Below are 21,515 nucleotides of genomic sequence, written 5' to 3'. Positions count from 1 at the left end.
TAATAGAAAATATTTTGTGAACAAAAGCTAGGCAGAAAAAGATTCTGTGTAGGTGTGATATAACATAAACATGCAATCAATAAAGGAAATTACCTCTCTCAGTTCTCCAATTCTGCGAAGTGCTTTATCCTGGCTTTGACTCAGAATGCTCTTAAGAAAAAAGGAAGAATAAAGATCAGGTGTATTGAATGTAATTTTTAAATGGATAAATAAATTTTAAAAATTCACAAATGTAATTCTTTTGCTTCTCTTTCAAGTCACACTTGATATGCAAGTATTGTCATAAACTGCCAACTGTGGGTGGGCAATCTGTCAGTCTATCACCTGAAGTCAGCTGATGCAACAAAAAAGGCTGGAGTACAATACCTCACAGTTATTTTGACAAATTAATTTTACCTTGGCTTCCTTAAAAATCCCAGCTAAGAAATCATCATCTGTTACATACTCACAACACACTGAAAATTAAATCTGTATTGTCACTACACATTTTAAGATTGAAAAAAGCAGGTAAGAAAGCATGAAAAGTAATGCTTACCTGTAGCTTCTTCTTTTCCCGCTGGATAATTTGATAAGCAGACACTAGCTAAAATAAACAAATCAGGATATAAAGATGATAATACATCTGCATATACCCATCAAAACTATTTCCTTAGTTGTATCACTACCTGCATTTTCAAACTCTTCACTCCACTTGAGAACTTTGATATAAATGTACTTAAATTTTCATAATGTTTTATTTATCTATAAAATATCTCCAACATGTTAAAAAAACACAAGCCTACACGACAAAACAATGATGTTACTCAGCATTCAGACAGTTTTCCCTTCCCTGAGACAACATACCACATACCCCCTTTCAGCACAGGGTGTCAAACCCAACAGTATCAGAAAGTTACATCTCAGACAGCTACCCCACAGGGGTGACCACTTGTAAGAGTATATGTCCCAGGGAGATCAAGCAAAAATAATTTTACAAAAGTGGGCATTAAAAAATACATTTCTAAATTTAACAAAAAAGGTGTAATGTTCTCATCCCATATGCTTTGCATATATCTAGCAAAGACAGACTGAAAGTAGACAGTATTTCATTTCTCACTGTAAGCTGACAAAAGGAGGAACGGCACAACTTAGTTTACTTAAATATTTGATTACAACTGCCAAGTAACATTATGTTGAAGTAGCATAATGTCATTTGGAATTAGAACATTGTGTTTTCAAATTAATGAAAAATTTAAGAAAAACAAATCCAGAACATCAAAACCAGAAAGTCAAAATATATCTTCAAATTCTAATTTAAAGCAAACTAAACATTTTCAGTATTCAAAATTACTTTTAATTTCAAAGTGATATTTATTTTGCCCTTATAAGAAAATCAAAACTGCTATCGGTGGTTTTCCTTTTTTTTTTCCATATTTTTGAGATGCTAACTATGCATCCTACTTTAAAAGGGGAAAAATATTTCTGCCTTAATTACTCATTATATATTGCAACAAGTTTCTTCCAAGCCCCAGCAAAATAACTATTTTGAACTGAAGAAACTCACAAAACCAGGAAAAAAACCCAAGCCTTTTTGACAGAGAAAGTTAGGACTTGGTGGACAGATTACACTAATAAAAAAAAAATCCCAAATTACAAAAAAAAGCATAAAACAAATCCACAAACTGAAGAATTTTCATTTTATCAACTACTATTTACATAAACTTTAAAAAAAATACTTATTACACCAGCTGGAAGTGAAGGAAAAATTACTGTGAGAACTGCTCTTTCAGGCATATGCTGAATACTGCAGTCACTGTATACATATTTTAGATTCCAGGGATTTTGACAAAAGTCTGCACAGGAATTTTTGTATTTGAGGGCAGCAAACATTAAAAGAACTGTAAAAAACAATACAAACATCCAGTTTTAAATACAACACACACTTAAAAAAAAGAACAATTAAAAAACCCAAACAAAACCCAAATACTAATTAAAAAACTCAATACCAAAACACCATCTTCCATATAACAGCTTTACCTTCTCCAGTAATTTGGAAAATGAGTAGTGAAACTATTTATATAATTGGTTTTTACTGAAATACCCAAAAAATAAGATGTTTGAATTAATTCCTCCCAGGGAATACCTAGAAATTATGAAGAATAGAACTTGTTTCTTGAAAGCAAAATGCTTGCCTATTGCACATGGCTAGAATATACACTGTGCATTTCAAAAACAAGTTGGGAAAAAAAAAAAAGTTGCTGTCATGGGAGTACAAGTCATGCTCATCTCTGTAGTGAACTTCACCCCCTTCTAGATGCTTTCAGCTGAAATCTTATTAGGCCTGCTCTGTGTAAGTAACCATTAATTAACCTCTACTGCTGGCATCAGGAAGTTATTTACAAACAAGAGAAGAACAAGATTTCCATGTTTTATTACCAGAAAAACATTTAACCTTTTTAGGTCAAAAATAACTAGATTTAGAATAATTTAACTTCTGTGTTAGTTGCAAGTTGAAACATTTGCTCCAAATAGGAAAACAAAAAGACTGTCCACTGCAGTATCTGTTAGCCTAATATCTTTCCCCTTTCTGCATAGCTAAACCAGTCACATTGCCTACCTCTGAGTATTTTCCCCTATAGTTGCCTAAACTGCGCTCCATTCTACGCAGACGCTGCAGCAACTGCTCTTTGCTGAAGGTGTCCATATTTCCCAGAGGCTCTTCAGTTTCACTTTCAATGTCAGAAGGTGAATCAAAGCTGGGACTGAGGGCTTCCAAATCTAGTCGATTCAGCGAGTCTCTTGAAGAACTTCGGACTAGGGACTCTTTAGAAGAAGAGCGAAATAGGGTCTCTTTTACTGGGCTTCGAAACAAAGACTCCATGGAGGGAACTCGAAGCTGAAGCCTCTGGGCAAAAGACTGACTGTCACTTTGCTGCAAAAATTGAAAGAAAGTAATTATTTCTGCACTGCTTTTAGGCAGACAGACACACTAAAGTCCAGGAAAGAGACTTGACTTGTGCAAAGAAACTACTGTTGTCTAACACATGCATGACACCAAATAGCTGCTACTCCCTTAAAAGAATCATCTTGTGCAGAAAAATCAAGCATGCAACTACCAGATGTACACAATTTCAGATAGCAACTAAATCTAATAAACTACAGCTCTGATTTAAACTTTTAGGAGAATGTATTTCTGTGTAATCCCTCTAAAAAGTGAGGAATGTATAACTAATATAAATGGTTATTTACTATTGTCTCAAACTTGAAAAATATAACTGACTCACTTCTAAATGCATTACAGAGAAGACTGGATTTATCTCAAAGACACAGATACTTTCCTATGACAAAGGGAACAAATTAATGGTAGAAATCCTTGTATGATAGTTAGTTCTCTAGCAAGCCATCTTGAACAGTCCTTTTCTTATTTTTATTTTAAATGACTTTACAATTTTTACATAAAACAAAATTATTGATTTATTCAGCTATAGTACTTACTTCATTCTATACCAAAAGATTCTGTGCTGTGGTAACCTTTACTGCTGGTGCTACAGAAGTGATGTGAAAGCATCACTGCAAGATGTTGCCCCTACAATCCAATGTTGGGAGGCACGTACCAGAAGCCACTGCTAATTCCACTTCAGTAAGCTAAATATTTCTCTGAGACATATTAAAAAATTACCTACATCCTTCTCACTAGTGACAACATTTTCAGCCTATCAGTTCTTTTCGTTCAGCCTTCCAAACATGCAATAGGCCCTCTACTTTTGAAAGTGAGTTTAATGCTGTGCAACAAGATGCATCTCAATGCTGGCAGTCTGCTAACCAGTCCTTACAAAACGAAAAGCTCCACACATCAGTGACAATACTTAATACCAGCAAATGGGATTACACACAAACAAAATATCTGAGCATCCAGACAGGCAACTACTTATCCCTACTTTAGCATGAAGAGAAATACTGGGCACTTCAACCAATGTAACATAAAGACAACACTGCAGTTAAGGAGGAAACAAACCCCCCATGCCCTCCACATACCTGTGGAGAGACAGGTTCACTTCCATTGTTTTCTGTGGATCCAGGAAGTGGTTGTTTATTCAAGCTCTACAGGAAATAAAAACAACTGTTAGAAGAAACAGAGTACAAGGGCTGTAATTCAGTGATTCCTAGAAACAGCATCTGTGCTTTTTTCTTTGCCTCTGTTTTTAGTACCTTCTTTAGAAAGCTTATTAAGACATCTTCATGCAAACAATCTAGCTTGTTAAATTCAAAACAGATTGCTGCAATATGCAGAACTACAAAGCAGCTATGTGTGCATGGATTAGTATAAGACATCTGCAAATACGGACATTTCCAATTAAGTAAGTCATAATGACTACTTATATAACATTTATGGACAAATCAAAGACACACCAAAAAGACAAAATTATAGTCAGAAAAGTCTAATTGATTACTAGTATTTACAGCCAATATGAGTTAGAGTTGGCTGTAACACTATCTTTCTCTGTTTCAGTGCATTGAGGGGGCAGAAACTACCTGGAAAAGAAGTGCTGGTAACAAACTGTTTATAACTCCAACAAGCATGGAAAGAAAATTAGACTTTCAGAAAATGTATCTTTAACAAAACTTTTGCCTTCCCAAAGAAAGGAAAACAAAACACACACACATTAAGAAACTTCACCCAAAACAACAAAACCAATACAACAAAAAATAATAGTCTGGAGTTGGTTGGTTTGTTTGGTTTGGGTTTTAGGGATTTTTTTATTGGTTTGGATTTTTTTTACAGAGTTTAGACATTTCTGTTCCTAGCCTATCCTGCCTTTCCTGTGTCCTGTGTTCAGGTGTTTACTAACCCAGTCCTAACTTTCAGGAAGGATGACCCTGGAAAGTACAGTACTCCTAGTCTCATTTCATTCACTGGTAAAATGATGGAGATGATTTTTCTGGGAGTTATTGAAAAACAACTTCAAGAGAGAGCAACTTCCTTGGTCACAACCAGTAATGGGTTCACAAGGGGACACTCCTGCTTGCCAAATCTGATTTCCTTTTATTACAAGTTTACCCACTGAGATGAGCAAGGGAAGCCACTTGTAATCTTTTTGGCTTTCAGTAAAGCCTTTGATATTGTCTCTCACAGGACCCTCCTGGACAAAATATTCAGCGTACAGCTGGATAAACACATCATGTAGTGCGTAAGCAGCTGGCTCATGGGTTGGGTTTAAAGCTTTACAGTGAATGGGGTGACATCAGACTGGTGAGATGTCACTAGTGGGGTTCCATAGGGCTCCATCCTCAGCTCTGTGCTCTTCAACATCTTCATAAATCACTTGACTGAAGGACTTGAAGGTACACTAAGTTTGACAATGATATTAAATTGGGAGGAGCTGCTGATTGCCTTGAAAGCAGAGAGGCCCTGGAAGAGTGGACCTCAGCAAATTAGAGGGCTAAGTAATCAGCAACCATACGAAGTTCAACAAAGACAAATGTCAAATTTTGCACCTGGGAGGGGACAACCCTGGATGTATGGACAGACTGGGGAACCAGACCTGGAGAACAGCACCACGGAAAGGGACCTGAGGGTCCTGGTCAATGAAAAGTTGGATATGAGTCAGCAGTGCCCTGGTAGCCAGGAGAGCCAACAGTGATGTACCAACTGTGTCCTGGGTACATCAGGCACTGCATCACCAGCTGGGCAAGGGAGGGGATTGTCCTGCTCTGTTCTGCACTGCTGCAGCCTCACCTGAGTCCTGTGTGCAGTTTTGGGTGCCACAATATAAGAATGATACAAAGCTATTCAAAGCTATTAGAGAGTATCCAAAGAAGGGCTACAAAGATGATTAAGGGCCTTGAGGGGAAGCTGTACAAGGAGCAGTTGAGGTCACTTGGCTTGCTCATCGTGGAGGAGACAGAGGGGAGACCTCACAGCAGTTTACAATTTCTTCATGAGGGGATGTGGAGGGGCAGGAGCTGTGGTGACCAGCAACAGGACTCAAGGGAACAGCATGAAGCTCTGTCAGGGAAGATTATGCTGGATATTAGAATAAGGTTCTTTACCCAGAGGGTGGCACTGGAACACAGTCCCCAGGTAAGTGGTCACACCACCGAGCCTGTCTGAGTTCAATAAGTGATTGGACAACACTCTTAGGAACACAGTATGATTCTTTGGGCTGTACTGTGCAGGGACAGGAGTAGGACTTGGGTCAATCTTGTGGGTCCCTTCCAACTCAGGATATTCTATGACTCTAACTTACATAAATCCAGATTTTTTTGCTGTATAAATCCAGTCCAACTGAATTAGCAGAATATGCTAGAAACCACTTTGGACATGGATTTTTTTGAGAGAAGTGAAACACTGAGGCATATCAAACAAAATATGGGTAAATTCACCTAAGAGCAGTGTAACTCTTAACTTTTAATCAAGCTGTACCCTGACAGTTACATGCAAGCTGCAAAATCTAAGGTGTACGTAGAACTGAAATCTCAATCACAATTACCCTTATATATCTATCTCCTACATGATCACACTCACAGTTTCTACTCTGGATATGCCAACAAGCACACCTAAACATTAATGTGGCAGAGGAATGATAAAAGAGCATCAAAAAGATCTGACATGGAGCAAATTTGAGGTAGTACAGAAATAACACAGAACAAAGACAAATCCAGATAGTTAAGGAAACCAGAGAACTGAGCAGTTACCCATATGCAGATAAAACATAATGAGCCATACAAGAAGTTTGGATTTGAAAACTGTGCTTCACCTAGCTTGAACAAAATATGCATTCTGCTTCAGAACACTATCCTGTGCCAGTGGATTTGTTTTTACGCATTTTAAACTGAAGCACTTCTACACTGTATTCTTGGCTCCATTACCTGTTTGTGTTTTTTCTCCTAACAGGAAAAGTTAATAATAAGATAATTAAAATAAAAAATTATCTTCTGCTTTACAATTTACAAAGCATCTGCTGTGCTACTATAGGACTGACAACAGAGGAAGAAAAACACTTCACCAAGACATCACAAAAAGAGTTATTGGGCATTGGAATGGGCTGCTCAGGGAGGTGGTGGTGTTACCATCTCTGAGACACCTAAGAAAAGATTGGATGTGGCACTTAGTGGCAAGTCTAGTTGGCAAGGTGGTGTTAGGTCACGGGTTGGACGCAATGATCTCAGAGGTCTTTTCCAACCTGTGATTCTGTGACTTACAAACTAAATACACTTCTTTCAAAAATCAGGTATTCTGATACATATAAAAAAGAGTTAAAGGAAAGTCTGGAGGGCTTGTGCATGTAATTCGTAAGTAAAATTTAATATTTAACATCTATTTTAAAACACAAGATTAAGTATATTTATTAAATTTAATAAGTTTTTTTATGAATATAAAACCCATGGATACTGTTTCTTTCTGTGAAGATGCTTTAAAAAGCTGCCATTTAAGGACCTATAAAGATCATTAAAAATGTAATTTCAAAGCTAAACTAGTGCTGACACTTTTAAAAGTTTCCTACTCACTATGCAGGCATCTTTGTATACAATCTATGGGAACAGAGGAAGAACCCATATTTGGGGTTACACTTTCTATTGGCATAAATAATAAAAGGGATACACTAGTAATCTTTCATATAAAAAAGGGACCACCATAGTTATCTGGCTGCTGAAAGTCTGCATTACTGTGCTCTAGGGCACAGGATTGTATTTGGGTATCTACACACTGAATGGTAAGCATGAATGGAAGTTGCTATATATAAATATAGATCCAAGAGGCTTTGAAAAGCATAAAAGCCTGAGCCTTTCATAAGCCTGAAGAGAGCTTTCAGCAAAATTAGACTCACAGAGCACAAGCAGCCATTTTGAAAGTCTTAAAACCAGCAGTTACATCAAGATTTCTGGAAAACAATGGAAGTTTTTTCTCCACCTCACAGAACATAACATCCATATCTCTATTGAAAGACTGCTATACTTACAATATCTAAAAAAACCATCACTTTTTATTATGAAGATGTATAAATCGGAGCTCAATTTCAACTGGAGCATATATGGGTGTTCCACAAACGCTTTTGTCACCTTACTTCCCTATTTCTGCAATGCAAAATCATACTTTTTTCTCAAAGGCATAAATAGATTACCAAGCCTGAGAAGTGAATGCTTAAATGTTTTTATTTAGAAACATTTTACTGCTTTTAATAGCAATACTTTCTCTAGTATCCAAAAACTGAGTAATTATGAAGGGAGAAAGGAAGGAGAGCTTAATGTTTTCTTCCTTCATTTTTGTTTTATTTTTTCCTTAAAAAAAAAAAACACCTCACTGTGTCCAAGAATATTTTTAACTGTTTCTTCATGAACAAAACCTTTGCAGCTTAGCTAGTAAAGAGTTTATACTAACTTCATCTATGCCAAAAAATCCACAGTTACAGTCATTTCTCTATGCTGTTCACTCTCAGATCACATACACAGCTAAAATACCATTTTGTTTTAGCAGAATTAATATGCACTTGTGTGTGTTGGTGAAACTTTCCTCTCCTGTATTTTTACTGTACCTAGGTTTTGTAAACATATATGATGTGGGCGTTTCTTTATTATATTTTTTAATCAGTCATCCTATTCTCTATAAACTTTCCCATCATTTTCTCCCTCTCCTAGTTCTTATTGTGAGTACTGCTCTAGAATTTTCAAGAAGTTCAGAGAACAAAATAAGTTTTACAGGTAACATATTAGTACACATTGGTAACACATTAACAATAACAGTTTCATTACTGGAGTCTTGCATATAAATATGTGAGCCACTAAATATGCCCATGAAGTACATACTAAAAGATCATATAAAGACAACATTGGAGCACTCACACAAACAGTTAAGTGAAATGAATTTTTTTTAGATAATTCTGTTGAATGGTGAAAACTAACAAAGCTTACTTAAATTTGAAGTGAATCTTTAAGGAACGATTGCTGGACCTGGAATATGGTCAGAATACACTTTCCTGGGACCACCATTTTAATCACTGTTTCTGTCCTATCTTGTTTAGCTTGAGAGAGACAAGTCTAACAAGTGTGTTGTGGTATGTCCTGGCTATTAAATTTTGATCCTGTTATAGCTTTCAGTGACTGGTCAATTTAAACCATGAGCAGGAAAAGAGTACTCACAAAGTAATCATGAAGTATAACGATGAGCTGGCATTCTAAAAATTACTGTGCTTTAAATCACTTACAGACTTGGGAATGCCATGCCTCTAAAGCACGTGAAAAATGCCATTCCTGTCCTCTGCCAATAGGAATACAGCTTCTATATGCCTATATCAGAAAACAGAAGTCTGACTTCCTCCCTATGCCTGCTTCCTTTCCTTCACTTCTTGCCACCTCTCACTGAGCTTCTCCACTTATATATAGTGAAGACAACATTTCCAGGCAAAGAAATATATATTTAAAGTAAAATCTAACTATTAAAAAAAGACTATTCATCTTCACAATAATAACTGCCAGGTTATCAACTAGATGTAGATTAATTTATGTGTCCATGTGAAATAATTATTTCCTGCTACCATTAGAAGTAAATGACATGCTACATTTCACTGTATACAGCAACTAGCATGTAAGTTTTACACATAACCAATCCCAATGTTAATTCTATCCATTTATCTTGAAATACATACAGACATACATAATATGAAGAGGAAATTTCTATGCAACACACATACAAACTTGTGCAACAGTTATTTAAATTTGTGTATTGTTGCCTGTATAAGAAAAAATATGTTAATTTTTTAATGTTACAATAAATTTACATCATACCAGCATACCAGCCAGGAGCTATAAGCTATTACCTCTGTGAAATTTAGTTCAGGGTTAGCAACAAGATAGTTAAGACAGAGGTCTTTGTGAGAAGAAGCCACAAACAAGTAAGTTTGCCTTCTAGTATATTACTCTCCTCCACCTGCTAAAGGCATCACTAAGAGGGGTGGGGAGGACTCACCACACCGTCACTCTGTGGCTTAGGTTGTTTGGTGGGATCCAAAGCAAAGATAGTATACTCAGAGAGAAAAGCAGGTTCTGCTATCATCCCAGCTAACAGCTGTTATTCAATGCAAAAAGGAGGAAAATTAAAATAGATCAAGCAATAAAGAACATCGCAAAATTTTACTCCATTTTTCCATGCTATTAAAAACATAACAAAACAATACAGCAGTTTATGAGACAACAGATATTGATAAAGGGAGGATGTAACCAGAAAATATGCACTAGAGATCATTTCAGAACAGCCAAAATACAGTTTTGATCAAAATTTCTTTAGAACAAAACAAGCATACTATTTAAAAGATCCTAGTTTAGCCCAAGATAAAAATTATGTTTCAGGAATTGCTAATGTAATATTTTTAACTTCCGTGGATGAGTTGTCTTCATATATCACTAAGCCCTATTTGCTCTCAGTTATTCATTAACAACTCATTATTCTAAAAATTCTATCAGTATTTCAGTTATATATAATCTAAAATGCTTGCTTTTGACTATTTATCGTCGGATGCTTTTATACACTAGAATGCTGTCTACATTTTAAAAATTCCTTACAATTTTTTTAAACTACTAGCAGACTATTTAATAAAAATACCATAAGTTAAATTTAACTATTTTACCATATCAGTATCTAAGAAGAGATATAAATTCCTAGAGGTGAAAACGTGAAACCAAGAGACTGGAATTTGAATTCAAATTGAATATATACATGTAATGTAATGCATTTAGGATGCTGTAACTGAGAGACAAAAATATTCCTCTCATGATTATACTCACATACCTAAGTTCAAGGTTCGACTTCCTTACAGCTTGAGATTTCAGTACTGATTGCTGATTGAACCAAACTAAATAAAATTGTTCTGAAATAATGACACAAACCCCTCTATCAAGTTACTAAACAGTACTTTTAGGAATCAAATACTAATATAAGTTAGGAGTTTAAACTACTTTTGTTTTTTGGTGATGATTACATTTATTCCAGTGCTGTAGCAGATTAATTACATAAATTCAAACTGAGAGAGAGAAATATTTTCACAGGTAAGATCTGAAAGGCTACATGACTTTGAATTAATGTTTGCCGAACCCTTCATGACTTTGAATTTATGTTCGCCAAACACTTTCAGAAAATATAAGAAGTGGTAAATATTCTGTGAGAGCCATATACAATAAATAGCCTCAGATTTGCCAATAACTAGTTGCCAACAAAGCTGAAATTTCTCACTTTAAGTTACTGCAAAATGAGCTGCTAATAAAAAAGATGGTCACATTCCTCATGCTCTCAATCTTCTTCATTCCCCTGGAGCCTCAACAAACTTGCCCTATGCATTCACTGTGGTAGCAACAACACACTGAGTTTGTTGTCCTCCTCCCTCAACCTGTTAGAAGTATAATTCTTAAGAGTAAGCTGTGCAAAAGCTCCTCATACATATATATATAAAAATGTGTGTACATGTGTGTGTGCACATATATGTGTGTATGTGTATGGGTATGTATATATACGTAGGTAGATACACACACACACACACACACACACACACAAACACACAGAGGTGTGCAAAACCCACCTACCGTTTTTTTCCTCCTCTGAGCTTTCAGACAAGACAAAAATAAGGAAATTGACAAAACTGACAAGTGATAATGGTGCCAGAAATCAGTCTTCATCAACTGTTGATGGTCATATAAATTCTTGCTCCTCTTGAAAGGGCATATGCCAATAAAAGAAAAGGCATATACACTGTATACACAAGTGTACAAACATACAGCAGCAATACTATAAGCAAGCCTGATGGCCTCATGAATTAGAAGCATGCAAATTCACAAATAAAATTATGAAACTTTTTAAGATAAAAATTACTTTGCATGTTTGGAGAGGACCAGTTAAGAAAATGAAAGACAGTTTGCAAAGCACTGATAAATAGATTAGGCAAATATTATTAACCAAAAGATTAAGAACATTTTTAACATGTAACATATATTATCTTCACCTTAATTAAATCACTTTTAACAACATGACCATCAAGAACTTCAGGAACTACGGACAATTTAAATTCTCTCTTCACAGTAACAGCCTGCTAGTGCTCAAAATATTAAGTTGTGACATTTCACCATAGCATTATTTTGCTTAATCTTAATTGCATTATTTAGTACACCAAAAGTTTGCATTAAAAAGGATTCCTATTTGATCTCTAACAAGTTCATCCTCCCCCAAAAAAATGGTCTGTCAGCTTGTTCAGTGTCTATGAATTGTTAGATTTTAAGTAATCCCTCGAAGTCCATGACCATGTTAGTGCAACCAGGTTCAGGACGCTCAGACATAAATTCACAAATTTACAAATTCATTCTTTCACAAAATATTAATTATAAAACCAAAAACATACAGGTAAGATGACAGAACTTTAAGCAATGGCACAAGTTCATTTCTAAAATTCACTCAAACTATCTGGTAGACTGATAGGGATATGCAACCCTGTTTTAACACAGTAAGATCCAAACTGTCCACTGCCTAAAACATGCCAATCCAGTTATGAATTTGAGAAAAAGGAAACTGATGCAGTACTGCTTGAATTTGCAGACATACAACTCCAGTGTCTCCATCATAACTAAAAGCTTACACAAACAGTAGAATGCAATTAAAAATTCTATTAAGTTTCACTGATGCTGATCATGATGCAAGGACATTTCTAAATAGTCTAAGCTCTGCCTTTTCTTGATTGAGTAAAGGCAAGCACAGAAGGGAAGGAGGCCTCTTTTCCTCAGTTTTTAATAATAAAACAGGTTGTCCTCAGGACAACTGGCCTCCTGAACTATTAGACAGACAGATAATAAATAGCCCTCCTGCAATCCAGAAAGAAGCAGTTAGTGACCTGCTAAGCCACTTAAAATGCTCACAGGCCTGTGGGACCAGATGGGATCCATACTAGGGTGATAAGTGAGCTGGAAGAAGAGCTCCCTAAGCCATTCTCCCTCACTTATCATCAGTCTTGGCTAACTGGGGACGTCCGAGATGACTGGAAACTGGTCAATCTAATGCCCATCCATCAGAAGGACCAAAAGGAGGATCCAGAAAACTACAAGCATGTCAGTCTGACCTCGGTGCCCAGCAAGGTTATGAACAGATCATCTTGAGTACGATCACACAGCACCTACAAGGTGGCCAAGGGATCAGAACCAGCCAGCATAGATTTAGGATGGGCAGGCCCTACTTAACCAACCTGATGTCCTTTTACGACCAGGTGACCCACCTGGTAGATGTGGGGAAGGCTGTCGATGTTGCCTACCTGGACTGAGCAAAGCCTCTGACACTGTCTCTCCTGGGAAAATCCTGGAAAAGCTGGCAGCCCATGGTTTGAAGAGGTGCACTCTTTGCAGGATTAAGAACTGGCTGGATGGCCAGGCCCAGAGAGTGGTGGTGAACGGTGTTGCATCCAATTAGTGGCCCATCACTGGTGACATCCCCCAGGGATCTGTGCTGGGCCCAGACCTGCTTAATATCTTTACTAATTATCTGGATGAGGGGATCGAGTCTACCATTAGAAAATTTGCAGATGACACCAAGTTGGGTGTGAATCTCAATCTGCTGGAGGGTAGGAGAGCTCTGCAGAGCAACCTGGATGGGCTGGATTGATGGCACAAATCCAACGATATGAGGTTTAACAAGACAAGGTCCTGTACTTTGGCCACAACAACCCCCTGCAGAACTACAGGATGGGGACAGAGAGGCTGGACAGAGGCCAGCCAGAAAGGGACCTGAGGGTACTGACTGATGGCAGACTGAACGTGACCCGGCAGTGTGCCCACATGGTCAAGAAAGCCAATGGCATCCTGGCCTGTACCAGTAATAGTGTGGTCAGCAGGACCAGGGAAGTGATTCTTGGCACTGGTGAGGCCACACCTTGAGTACTGTGTTCAGGTCTGGGCCCCTCAATTTAGGAAGGATGTTGACATGCTGGAGCATGTCCAGAGAAGGGCAACAAAGCTGGTGATGGGTCTGGAACACAAGTCCCATGAGGAATGGCTGAGGGGTTGTTTAGCCTGGAGACAAGGAGAGTCAGGGGAGATCTTTTCACTCTCTACACCTGCCTCAAAGGAAGTTGTAGCCAAGTGGGGGTCAGTCTCTTCTCCCAAGAAACAACTTAAGCTGCCTCAGACAATGTTTAGGTTTAAGACGTTTAGGAGGATGTTAGGACAAAGTTCTCCACAGAAGGAGTGATTGGGCACTGGAGTGGACTCCCCAGGGAGGTGGTGGAGTCACCATCCCTGAAGGTGCTTAAGAAAAGACTGGATGTGGCACTTAGTGCCATGTCTAGTTGATAAGGTAATGTTAGGTCATAAGTTGGACTTGATGATCACAAAGGTCCTTTTCAACCTACTTAATTTTGTGATTCTGTGAGCCAACCTTACAAGTAAAGAAGGCACAACAATACTGAGGCAGAACAGTGAGCCCTCAATCAAGATGAAATTTCAAAATATTTCCTCTTCAGCAGCCAAGACAAGTGTTTCACACTTCAAATAGCTACGTAAGACAGAATATACTCAGTCATGGTCCAAAAGCGGTATTTCTTTAATACATTTACATCTGGCTGCCTTTGCCCATTAGTGAGCTCATCCTCCACTCTCCAATGTTGGGTGACCAACAATGAAAATATTTAAGGACTTGCTTACGGAATTTTTGTTACTCTGTGTGTTGATTTGGCATGGCCTGGTTTTTTAGTAGTGGGGGAGGGCCACAGAAATGGCTTCTGTGAGAAATGGCTACAAGCTTCCACCATGTCGAACTTCCAAACTAGAACAGCCTATCCTCGAAGGACTGCACCCTGCCGATGAGTGACCCACACCACAGCAATTTCAGAAAGATTGTTTGCCCATGGGAGGGACTCATGTTGCAGCAGTTTTGGCAGGACTGATGCTTGTGAGATTGAAGCCACACTAGAGGAGTTCACAGAGAACCATCTCCCATGGGAGGGACCCCACAGCATAGCAGAGAAAAGACTTTCCTCCCTGAGCGAATAGAAAAAGATCTCAGGTGATGAACTAACCAAAACCCCAACTCCCTGTCTCCCTATGCTGTCAGGGGGAAAGAGGGAGGGGCTGGGGGAGAAGAAAGGTATTTAAAAGGCTTATTTTACTTCTCGTTATCCTTTTCTGACTCTGTCAATAACAAATTTACCTTATACCTTTAAATTTGAACTTATTTTGCCCTTAGAGTGTTTTCCCCCCATTCTTAACTCAGGAACCCTCCATTAATTTCCTTCCCCTCTCCTCTGCCCAACTGTAACAAGAGTGAGTGACTGAACGGCTTTTCTAAGTGCCTGGAGTCTGGCCAATGTCATACCACAACACTCTGCCAGCTCATAACCTGGTACATATTTAGTTAAATTATGGGCAGAGCCCTCTGGTGAGTCCTGTAATTACACTACTTAATGCTTTCCAACAAGTGGTTTTATCTGCATTTTTCTTTTTTTTTTCAACCAACTATTCAGTACAACTTTAAGAACTAACTGTCTAGTTAACTCTGGGGTGAGAATGTTAGGGAAAGGGTTATTAAAAATCACAAAAAAATTATTCACCTCTGCCTGCAAAGAAGCAAGAAGCAACCTGCTAGTCAGTCAACATTAAATAATATTACCACACAGGATTCTTGTGCTTCAGTATTTGTCCTAAAACCCACTCTGAATTATCTTACTAGCTTCAGAAACATTAAATACATCTGGTGCTATATTGTCTAATGTATCACTAGCAGCATATCAGCAGTAGGCTGGTATAGCAATCAATAAAACTAGAATCAACTGAGTTGAAGCATACCATAAGCAGAAGATGCGAAGATGTAGGTCATTCTTTAACCTTTTCTAATCCTAAGAGTACCATCATATCACACTTGAAGCTTGCTATAGAAATCCTACTAAGATCTTCCAACACTTTGTTTCAAATATACTCTGGGGGGAGTGGCTAATACACCTAAAGGCTGTGCTGCCATTTAGCAGGACCTTGATAAGCTGGAGAACTGGACACAAAGCAACCTAATGAAGTTCCACAAGGGGACTGCACCTGGAAAAGAATAACCTCAAGTATCAGCTGAGGGGATGAAGAGAGCAGCTCTGCAGAGAAGAAGCTCGGAGTCTTGGAGCAGCTGCAAGTTTACCATGAGTCAGCAGTGCCCTTGCAGCTAGGAGGGCCAGTGGTACCCTGCGGTACATCAGGAAGACTGTGCCCAGCAGGTTGAGGGACGTGATCCTCCCCCTCTACTCAGCTCTAATAAGACAACATCTGGAGTGCTGTGTGGAGTTCTGGAACTCCTCAGTACAAAAAATATAAGGAGCTTCTGGAGAGGTTCCAGCAGACGGCCACAAAGATAATTAGGGGTCTGGAACATCTTTCTCACATGGAAAGATGGCAGGAGCTGGGCCTGTTTAGTTCTAAAAAGAGAAGACAGAGAAGAGATCTAATCAATACATACAAATATCTCAAAGAAGGTTGTCAAGAGGATGATGCCAGACTCTTTTCAGTGGTGCCCAGCAACAGGACAAGGAGTAATGGCCATAAACTAAACAACAGAAAGTTCCACCTCAACATGAGGAAGACCTTTACACTTAGGGTAGCAAAACCCTAAAATAAGCTTTCCAGGAAGGTCATAGAATGTCCCTCTGAAGACATTCAAAACCTACCTGGAGACACTCACTTCCTGTGTAACCTGCTCTAGGTGACCCTGCCTTGGGAACAGGGTTGGACTACATGATCTCCTGTAACGTTGGGCAGGGGGAGAGGTGTGGGTCAGAGACAGGGACAACACACACTCGGAAGTTCTTGTGACAAACAGCCCCAAGTATATTCCCGCAGCTCCTTTTACAGGAGCTCTAATTACACATGTGATTCATTGAGGTCTTAGCAGAGTCCAGCTCTCTGGCCGATGATACATCTGCATTTACAGCTGAATGACATTGGCTGAGGGTCCCCATGTAGACTGAATCCAACCTATTCTTGCCCACCCAGGGACTCCAATGCTACAATCTCCACAGGTTCCTTCCAATCCTACCAATTTGGTGATACTCCAGGGTAAATAATCTCCCTAGCCCATACTGACCTTAATCTCAAGCACAAAATTTATAAACTGAAGGCTGTTGAGGACTACAAATAGTACAGGTAGCTCATTGTACAATGGCACTGCAAGCTACAGGTTGTGCCCTGGGTGGGGGGAAACGGCTGAAACCCCCAGCAATGAGCCCTTTGCCCAACAAAAGACACAGCCTTGCCATGCCAGCTGGACTGTGTCCAGCCACCCAGAGACTCCGTAGAACTCAATGAACAGTGAGAAGACGCCAGATCAAATATCACCATTAAAACAGGTATATAAAATGAAAGCCAGGCATTCCTTTGTTCAGGGTCCCTAAAGCAGACACCAAACTCCATCTGTCATTATACTGCTGCACTGCTGCATGATTAAAAATTCTTAAAGGAAGCAGAGTCTAGGACTCTGCTCTGAGAAACCTTGGGTCAAGGCAGTGAGGGAAACTTGTCTGATATGTGAGCATCATGAGACTTGTCTCCATTTGAGTGTGTGAGGAGTCAGGTGGGGCACCCATCAGCTCACTGGAGCTGCTGGTGGTGAAGGGGCTTCAGTCTCAGCAGCAAAAGCCTAGGGTGGTGCGAGTGTGACTGCCAGAGTGGCTCATGGGCAGTCCAAGAGGAACGTTTCCTTAGCAAACTGCGACATTACTGATCTTCTGTCACAATATTTAAATCTTACTCTGTTTTTCTGCAAGTAAAATCCTACTGAGTAACAAACATTTCTATCTTGGATAGAAAGCTGCAAATGAGGTAAAATGGTTGATGAAGCCAAATGCCAGATGATGTTACTTTCAGTATTATCAAAGGACACACAAGAGTTATTGTTTAAATAACCTTTGTATTTTCAACATTTTGAACAGTTTTTGTAGCCCTCAAGTTTTGCCTAAATGAAGCAGCCTTACTTGATCTTTAAGGACTTTCTGAACTCCAGAAATGACTGTGTTCTTCTTAGTATTATTATTCCTCGTTCCTCTGAAGAATTACCATGCTCAAATCTTCTTTTACAAGGATTCTGGCGAGTGGAGTGCATAGGCCAAAGTACATGCAATTTCTAGATCAAACAGCTTCCTTAATATGCTGTGAAAGAAACCCCAAAATTTAACAGGGATCAGAGTTTGGCCCAAGTCTCATTGCTCTGGAGATGGCAGTAGGTGAATATTACATATGTTACATGCATATAATATGTTTGATTGCCAAAGGTAATCATTATTCTCTTTCAGAAAAAGAAGAGAATCAGTAGTTCCAAATTTTGTATTAGCCTGTTATTAAGCAAATTTGAAAATTCATACATCTTGTTAGCGAAGTGCATCATGGCATATGTATTTGTAGTATGTTAACACTTAAAAGCTTCTATAACTGTACATGAGCAGTTTTGCTATGTAATATACCACCAGCACAGCAAGACAGAAGAAAGAGGATGAGACTACAAAACTTGTCTAAGTGAAAAACCACCCTTTCCTCATCTACTTCAAGTAGCTAGAAGATGTCAACTATCAGCTAAAGATTTTGTTTCAACTCTTACTTAAAAAGAACTTATTCCCCAGAGTAAAATATATAAATAAATTTGGTTATTTGTACTAACGGAATAGAAAAAAACGAAGAGCTAAAATTTCAAGAGTTTCTCTCTGCAATAAAGAAAGTCCCAGAATCTAGGAGAGCTGAACTGCACTTTCAGAAAGCTGTAGTACAGAAATCAAATAGGTCTTTTCTGGTTTGTTTTTCATTCTGATGAGCCACCTAAGCATCTAAGAATCCTGTATGTATCAGGCATTGTAAAATGCAAGTAGTTTAGATTCAAACTAGCTTACGCAGCCTCCAAAAATTACTCCTAAATATCAGAAAGGGAAAAAACCAGATATATCTGAACCACTACCATCTTTGTATGGCAACACCTATTTAGAAGTACCTCAAATAAAGTATATGAATACAAAAAAGACACAGGACTAACAAAGGCACTGAAGGAATATTATTTCAGCTTTACTTGTCATGCTTTATTAATAGCCAATGTTAAAGAAACATTTCAACTCACTTAATAACACAGTCATTATATACCAATAACGTGAGACCAAAAAGTACCTTGGCTAAGTATCTTTAGGTCTAAGTGCTATATATATTGTGCTCTGCTATCACTTCCATAACACTCATAAGGATATCAGTGACATTTGGATGCGTGACTGGTCACCAGTCACCCACAGCAATCCATCAGCTGCTTGCTCTCAGCTGATAGCAAACTAGCACTAGCTTTGTTATCTTCTGCAATTGGGCCTTGTATACTTGTAAACAAGTATAATGTTGTAGAACAAAAAGAACACTTTTAACTTACAGGAGCTATAGTGAATACGATTTATGTATTTCACCTCAAACTCTGTTCAAAAGTCAATGTGGTAACAGTTTGAAAACTGAACACTATTTTTCCACAGAAAAGAATGAACTCTCTAAATAAGCATATTTTAATAGTCTAGGGCTGTTTCAAACAGCAGCATACCAAATCAGAAAGCACTGGATATGCAAATTGTCTGATGAAGTTTCGCGGAAGTAGTTTTACCTCACAATGTGATCGCGTTTTATGAGCTACTAGCAATAAGAGAATACAGAACTAGTCAGACGTCTGCCTTTTCCTATACATTAAAAAAATTTGAGGTTTTCTATAATACTGCTACTGGAGATTCATATATCAAATAAAATACAAGCTGAAGAGGAAAGCTGGCATAAAAAAGAAGCTTACTTGGTATTAAATAAAGGGAGCATACAAGTTGTAGGTTTATTTTAAACTAAGCCATCTTGGAATCTTGAAATATTAAAGTATTTTTTAAATCTTCTCATTGTAGAGTATAAAACAAGAATGTTGGCACGTATGTTTTATTATAATTATTTGATCAGACTAATGATGTCATTTACAACTGTAACTAATTCTGAAATTCTTTTTATTGTAAAAATATTCTGTGAATAAACCAAAAATTCCGTGTGTGTTACTTGCAACTTTAATACTATGGAAGTAAAAATACAAAAACCTGATCTATTTAAAGACATACTAAAACATAGCTCACAGAGGAAGACAAAAAACACACAAAAAATTATGAAACACCAATTTTACTTAGCTTTCAGTACTAGAAGAGTTATTGATTATTCATGTACTGCAAAAATGTTATAGCATACAATACTCTTCAACCAAATATTTTCAGTGTATTAAATGCTGTCCAACAGCTCACTGTAATGCCACTGCCATTGACATCGCCACATAAAATAACTGCCTGGTCAGATAAGAACACCACAAAAAAATACCCTCCAAAAAACTTAGTGCATTCATATAATCAGGGGATGTATTTTCAGTAACAATATGCAATATCTGCATCTTATTTAAGGATTGTATACTGCTGCTGAACTGAATTTTATGAAAATCTAATCCAACAGATTTCAAAGATTATTTGTTTTTAATCATATTGCCAACACTTATGAGAAATTTTTTTGAGAAATTAGATTACTTGTTTAATCATTTAAACTTAATTTTTTGTAAAATATTCTGTTTGATGTAAAACCAACAAAAAAAAAAGAGTTCTTCATCTGCCTAGGACTTCACTACTTCTTGAATTTCTAATTAAAGGATGTGTTTCACAAGTAAAACTGTTATGGCAGCTCCCCTAAGACCAAGGATAACTGCAAATCTGATGTTACTTAAGTACCTCTGTTTCTTAATCTTATTTCTCCTTCTGCCTCTCTGGTCATTCCAGTCTAACCAGTCTATTTAGAGATTAATGTTCTTCCAATGTAACTTGGCGTGTGCTATGGAGAATCCTTTGCTTCTCTTGTTTCTCTGGAACAGCACTCTGAAAATGGAGTTTGCTGGGGAAAACGCATATCTAATGAAGGAAATGTAGTTCTCAAAAGAAATCATGAGGAAAACCTTGGACAAATCAGTTCTTTTGCAGGTTATACAATTAAAAAAAACCAAAACAAACAAACAAGGGAACTTTCAGTACCAACTCACTCCTTCTAGGCCACAGCAGTAGTTCTCATGTGGCAATATGCTACTTCTATACCCGTATTAAGAACAGAAAACTGTCCTTACTGAAAAACTGAGTAATTTATCCTGGGTGACGCTGCCTGCTAACATTCTGGAGCACCAGTTAACAGAAAATATTTTTCCAAGGGGAGAGGGAATTCATTACAGATGTATACATATACATAAACACACATATATACATATCACAGTAGAGAAAATAAGCATTTATTAGAAAATACCAAAATACTAAACAAAATCATGAGGTACTTCCCCTTCAATTTCTATTATTGCAGGAAGCAAACTGCCAAGCTGTAATCACTGACAGCATTCATAATGAAATCCATTGCAAATGTCAAGTATAGCTGATTATCTCCCAAAGAAAAAATGGTGTTAAAAATTAAAGTGGATTGTTCCACTGCAAGAAAACATATCATTTTTTGTGGCAAAACAAAGCAACTGAATTTTCTGACAA

At 37.8% G+C, this 21,515-nt stretch overlaps 1 protein-coding gene across 8 annotated transcripts in view; it reads right to left on the bottom strand.

Moving 5' to 3' along the window:
- GOLGA4 (golgin A4) overlaps nucleotides 1-21,515 on the bottom strand; it is a 77,538-nt gene that overhangs the window by 49,066 nt on the left and 6,957 nt on the right. For 4 of the 8 annotated variants that reach the window (XM_038130215.1, XM_038130216.1, XM_038130213.1 and 1 more), the window contains exons 3-7: nucleotides 9,944-10,042; nucleotides 4,015-4,080; nucleotides 2,597-2,911; nucleotides 536-583; nucleotides 94-150 (exon numbers count right to left, since the gene is read on the bottom strand). In XM_038130215.1, coding sequence (XP_037986143.1) covers nucleotides 94-150; nucleotides 536-583; nucleotides 2,597-2,911; nucleotides 4,015-4,080; nucleotides 9,944-10,042 — 585 coding nt within the window. Of the gene's footprint in view, nucleotides 1-93; nucleotides 151-535; nucleotides 584-2,596; nucleotides 2,912-4,014; nucleotides 4,081-9,943; nucleotides 10,043-17,945; nucleotides 18,121-21,515 lie in introns of all 8 variants that reach the window. The other 4 variants (XM_038130220.1, XM_038130219.1, XM_038130221.1 and 1 more) reach the window with 3 other exon arrangements.

The sequence above is a fragment of the Motacilla alba genome, chromosome 2, assembly GCF_015832195.1.
Source record: "Motacilla alba alba isolate MOTALB_02 chromosome 2, Motacilla_alba_V1.0_pri, whole genome shotgun sequence".
NCBI classification, from domain to species: domain Eukaryota; kingdom Metazoa; phylum Chordata; class Aves; order Passeriformes; family Motacillidae; genus Motacilla; species Motacilla alba.
This window is presented reverse-complemented; position numbering and strand designations above follow the sequence as displayed.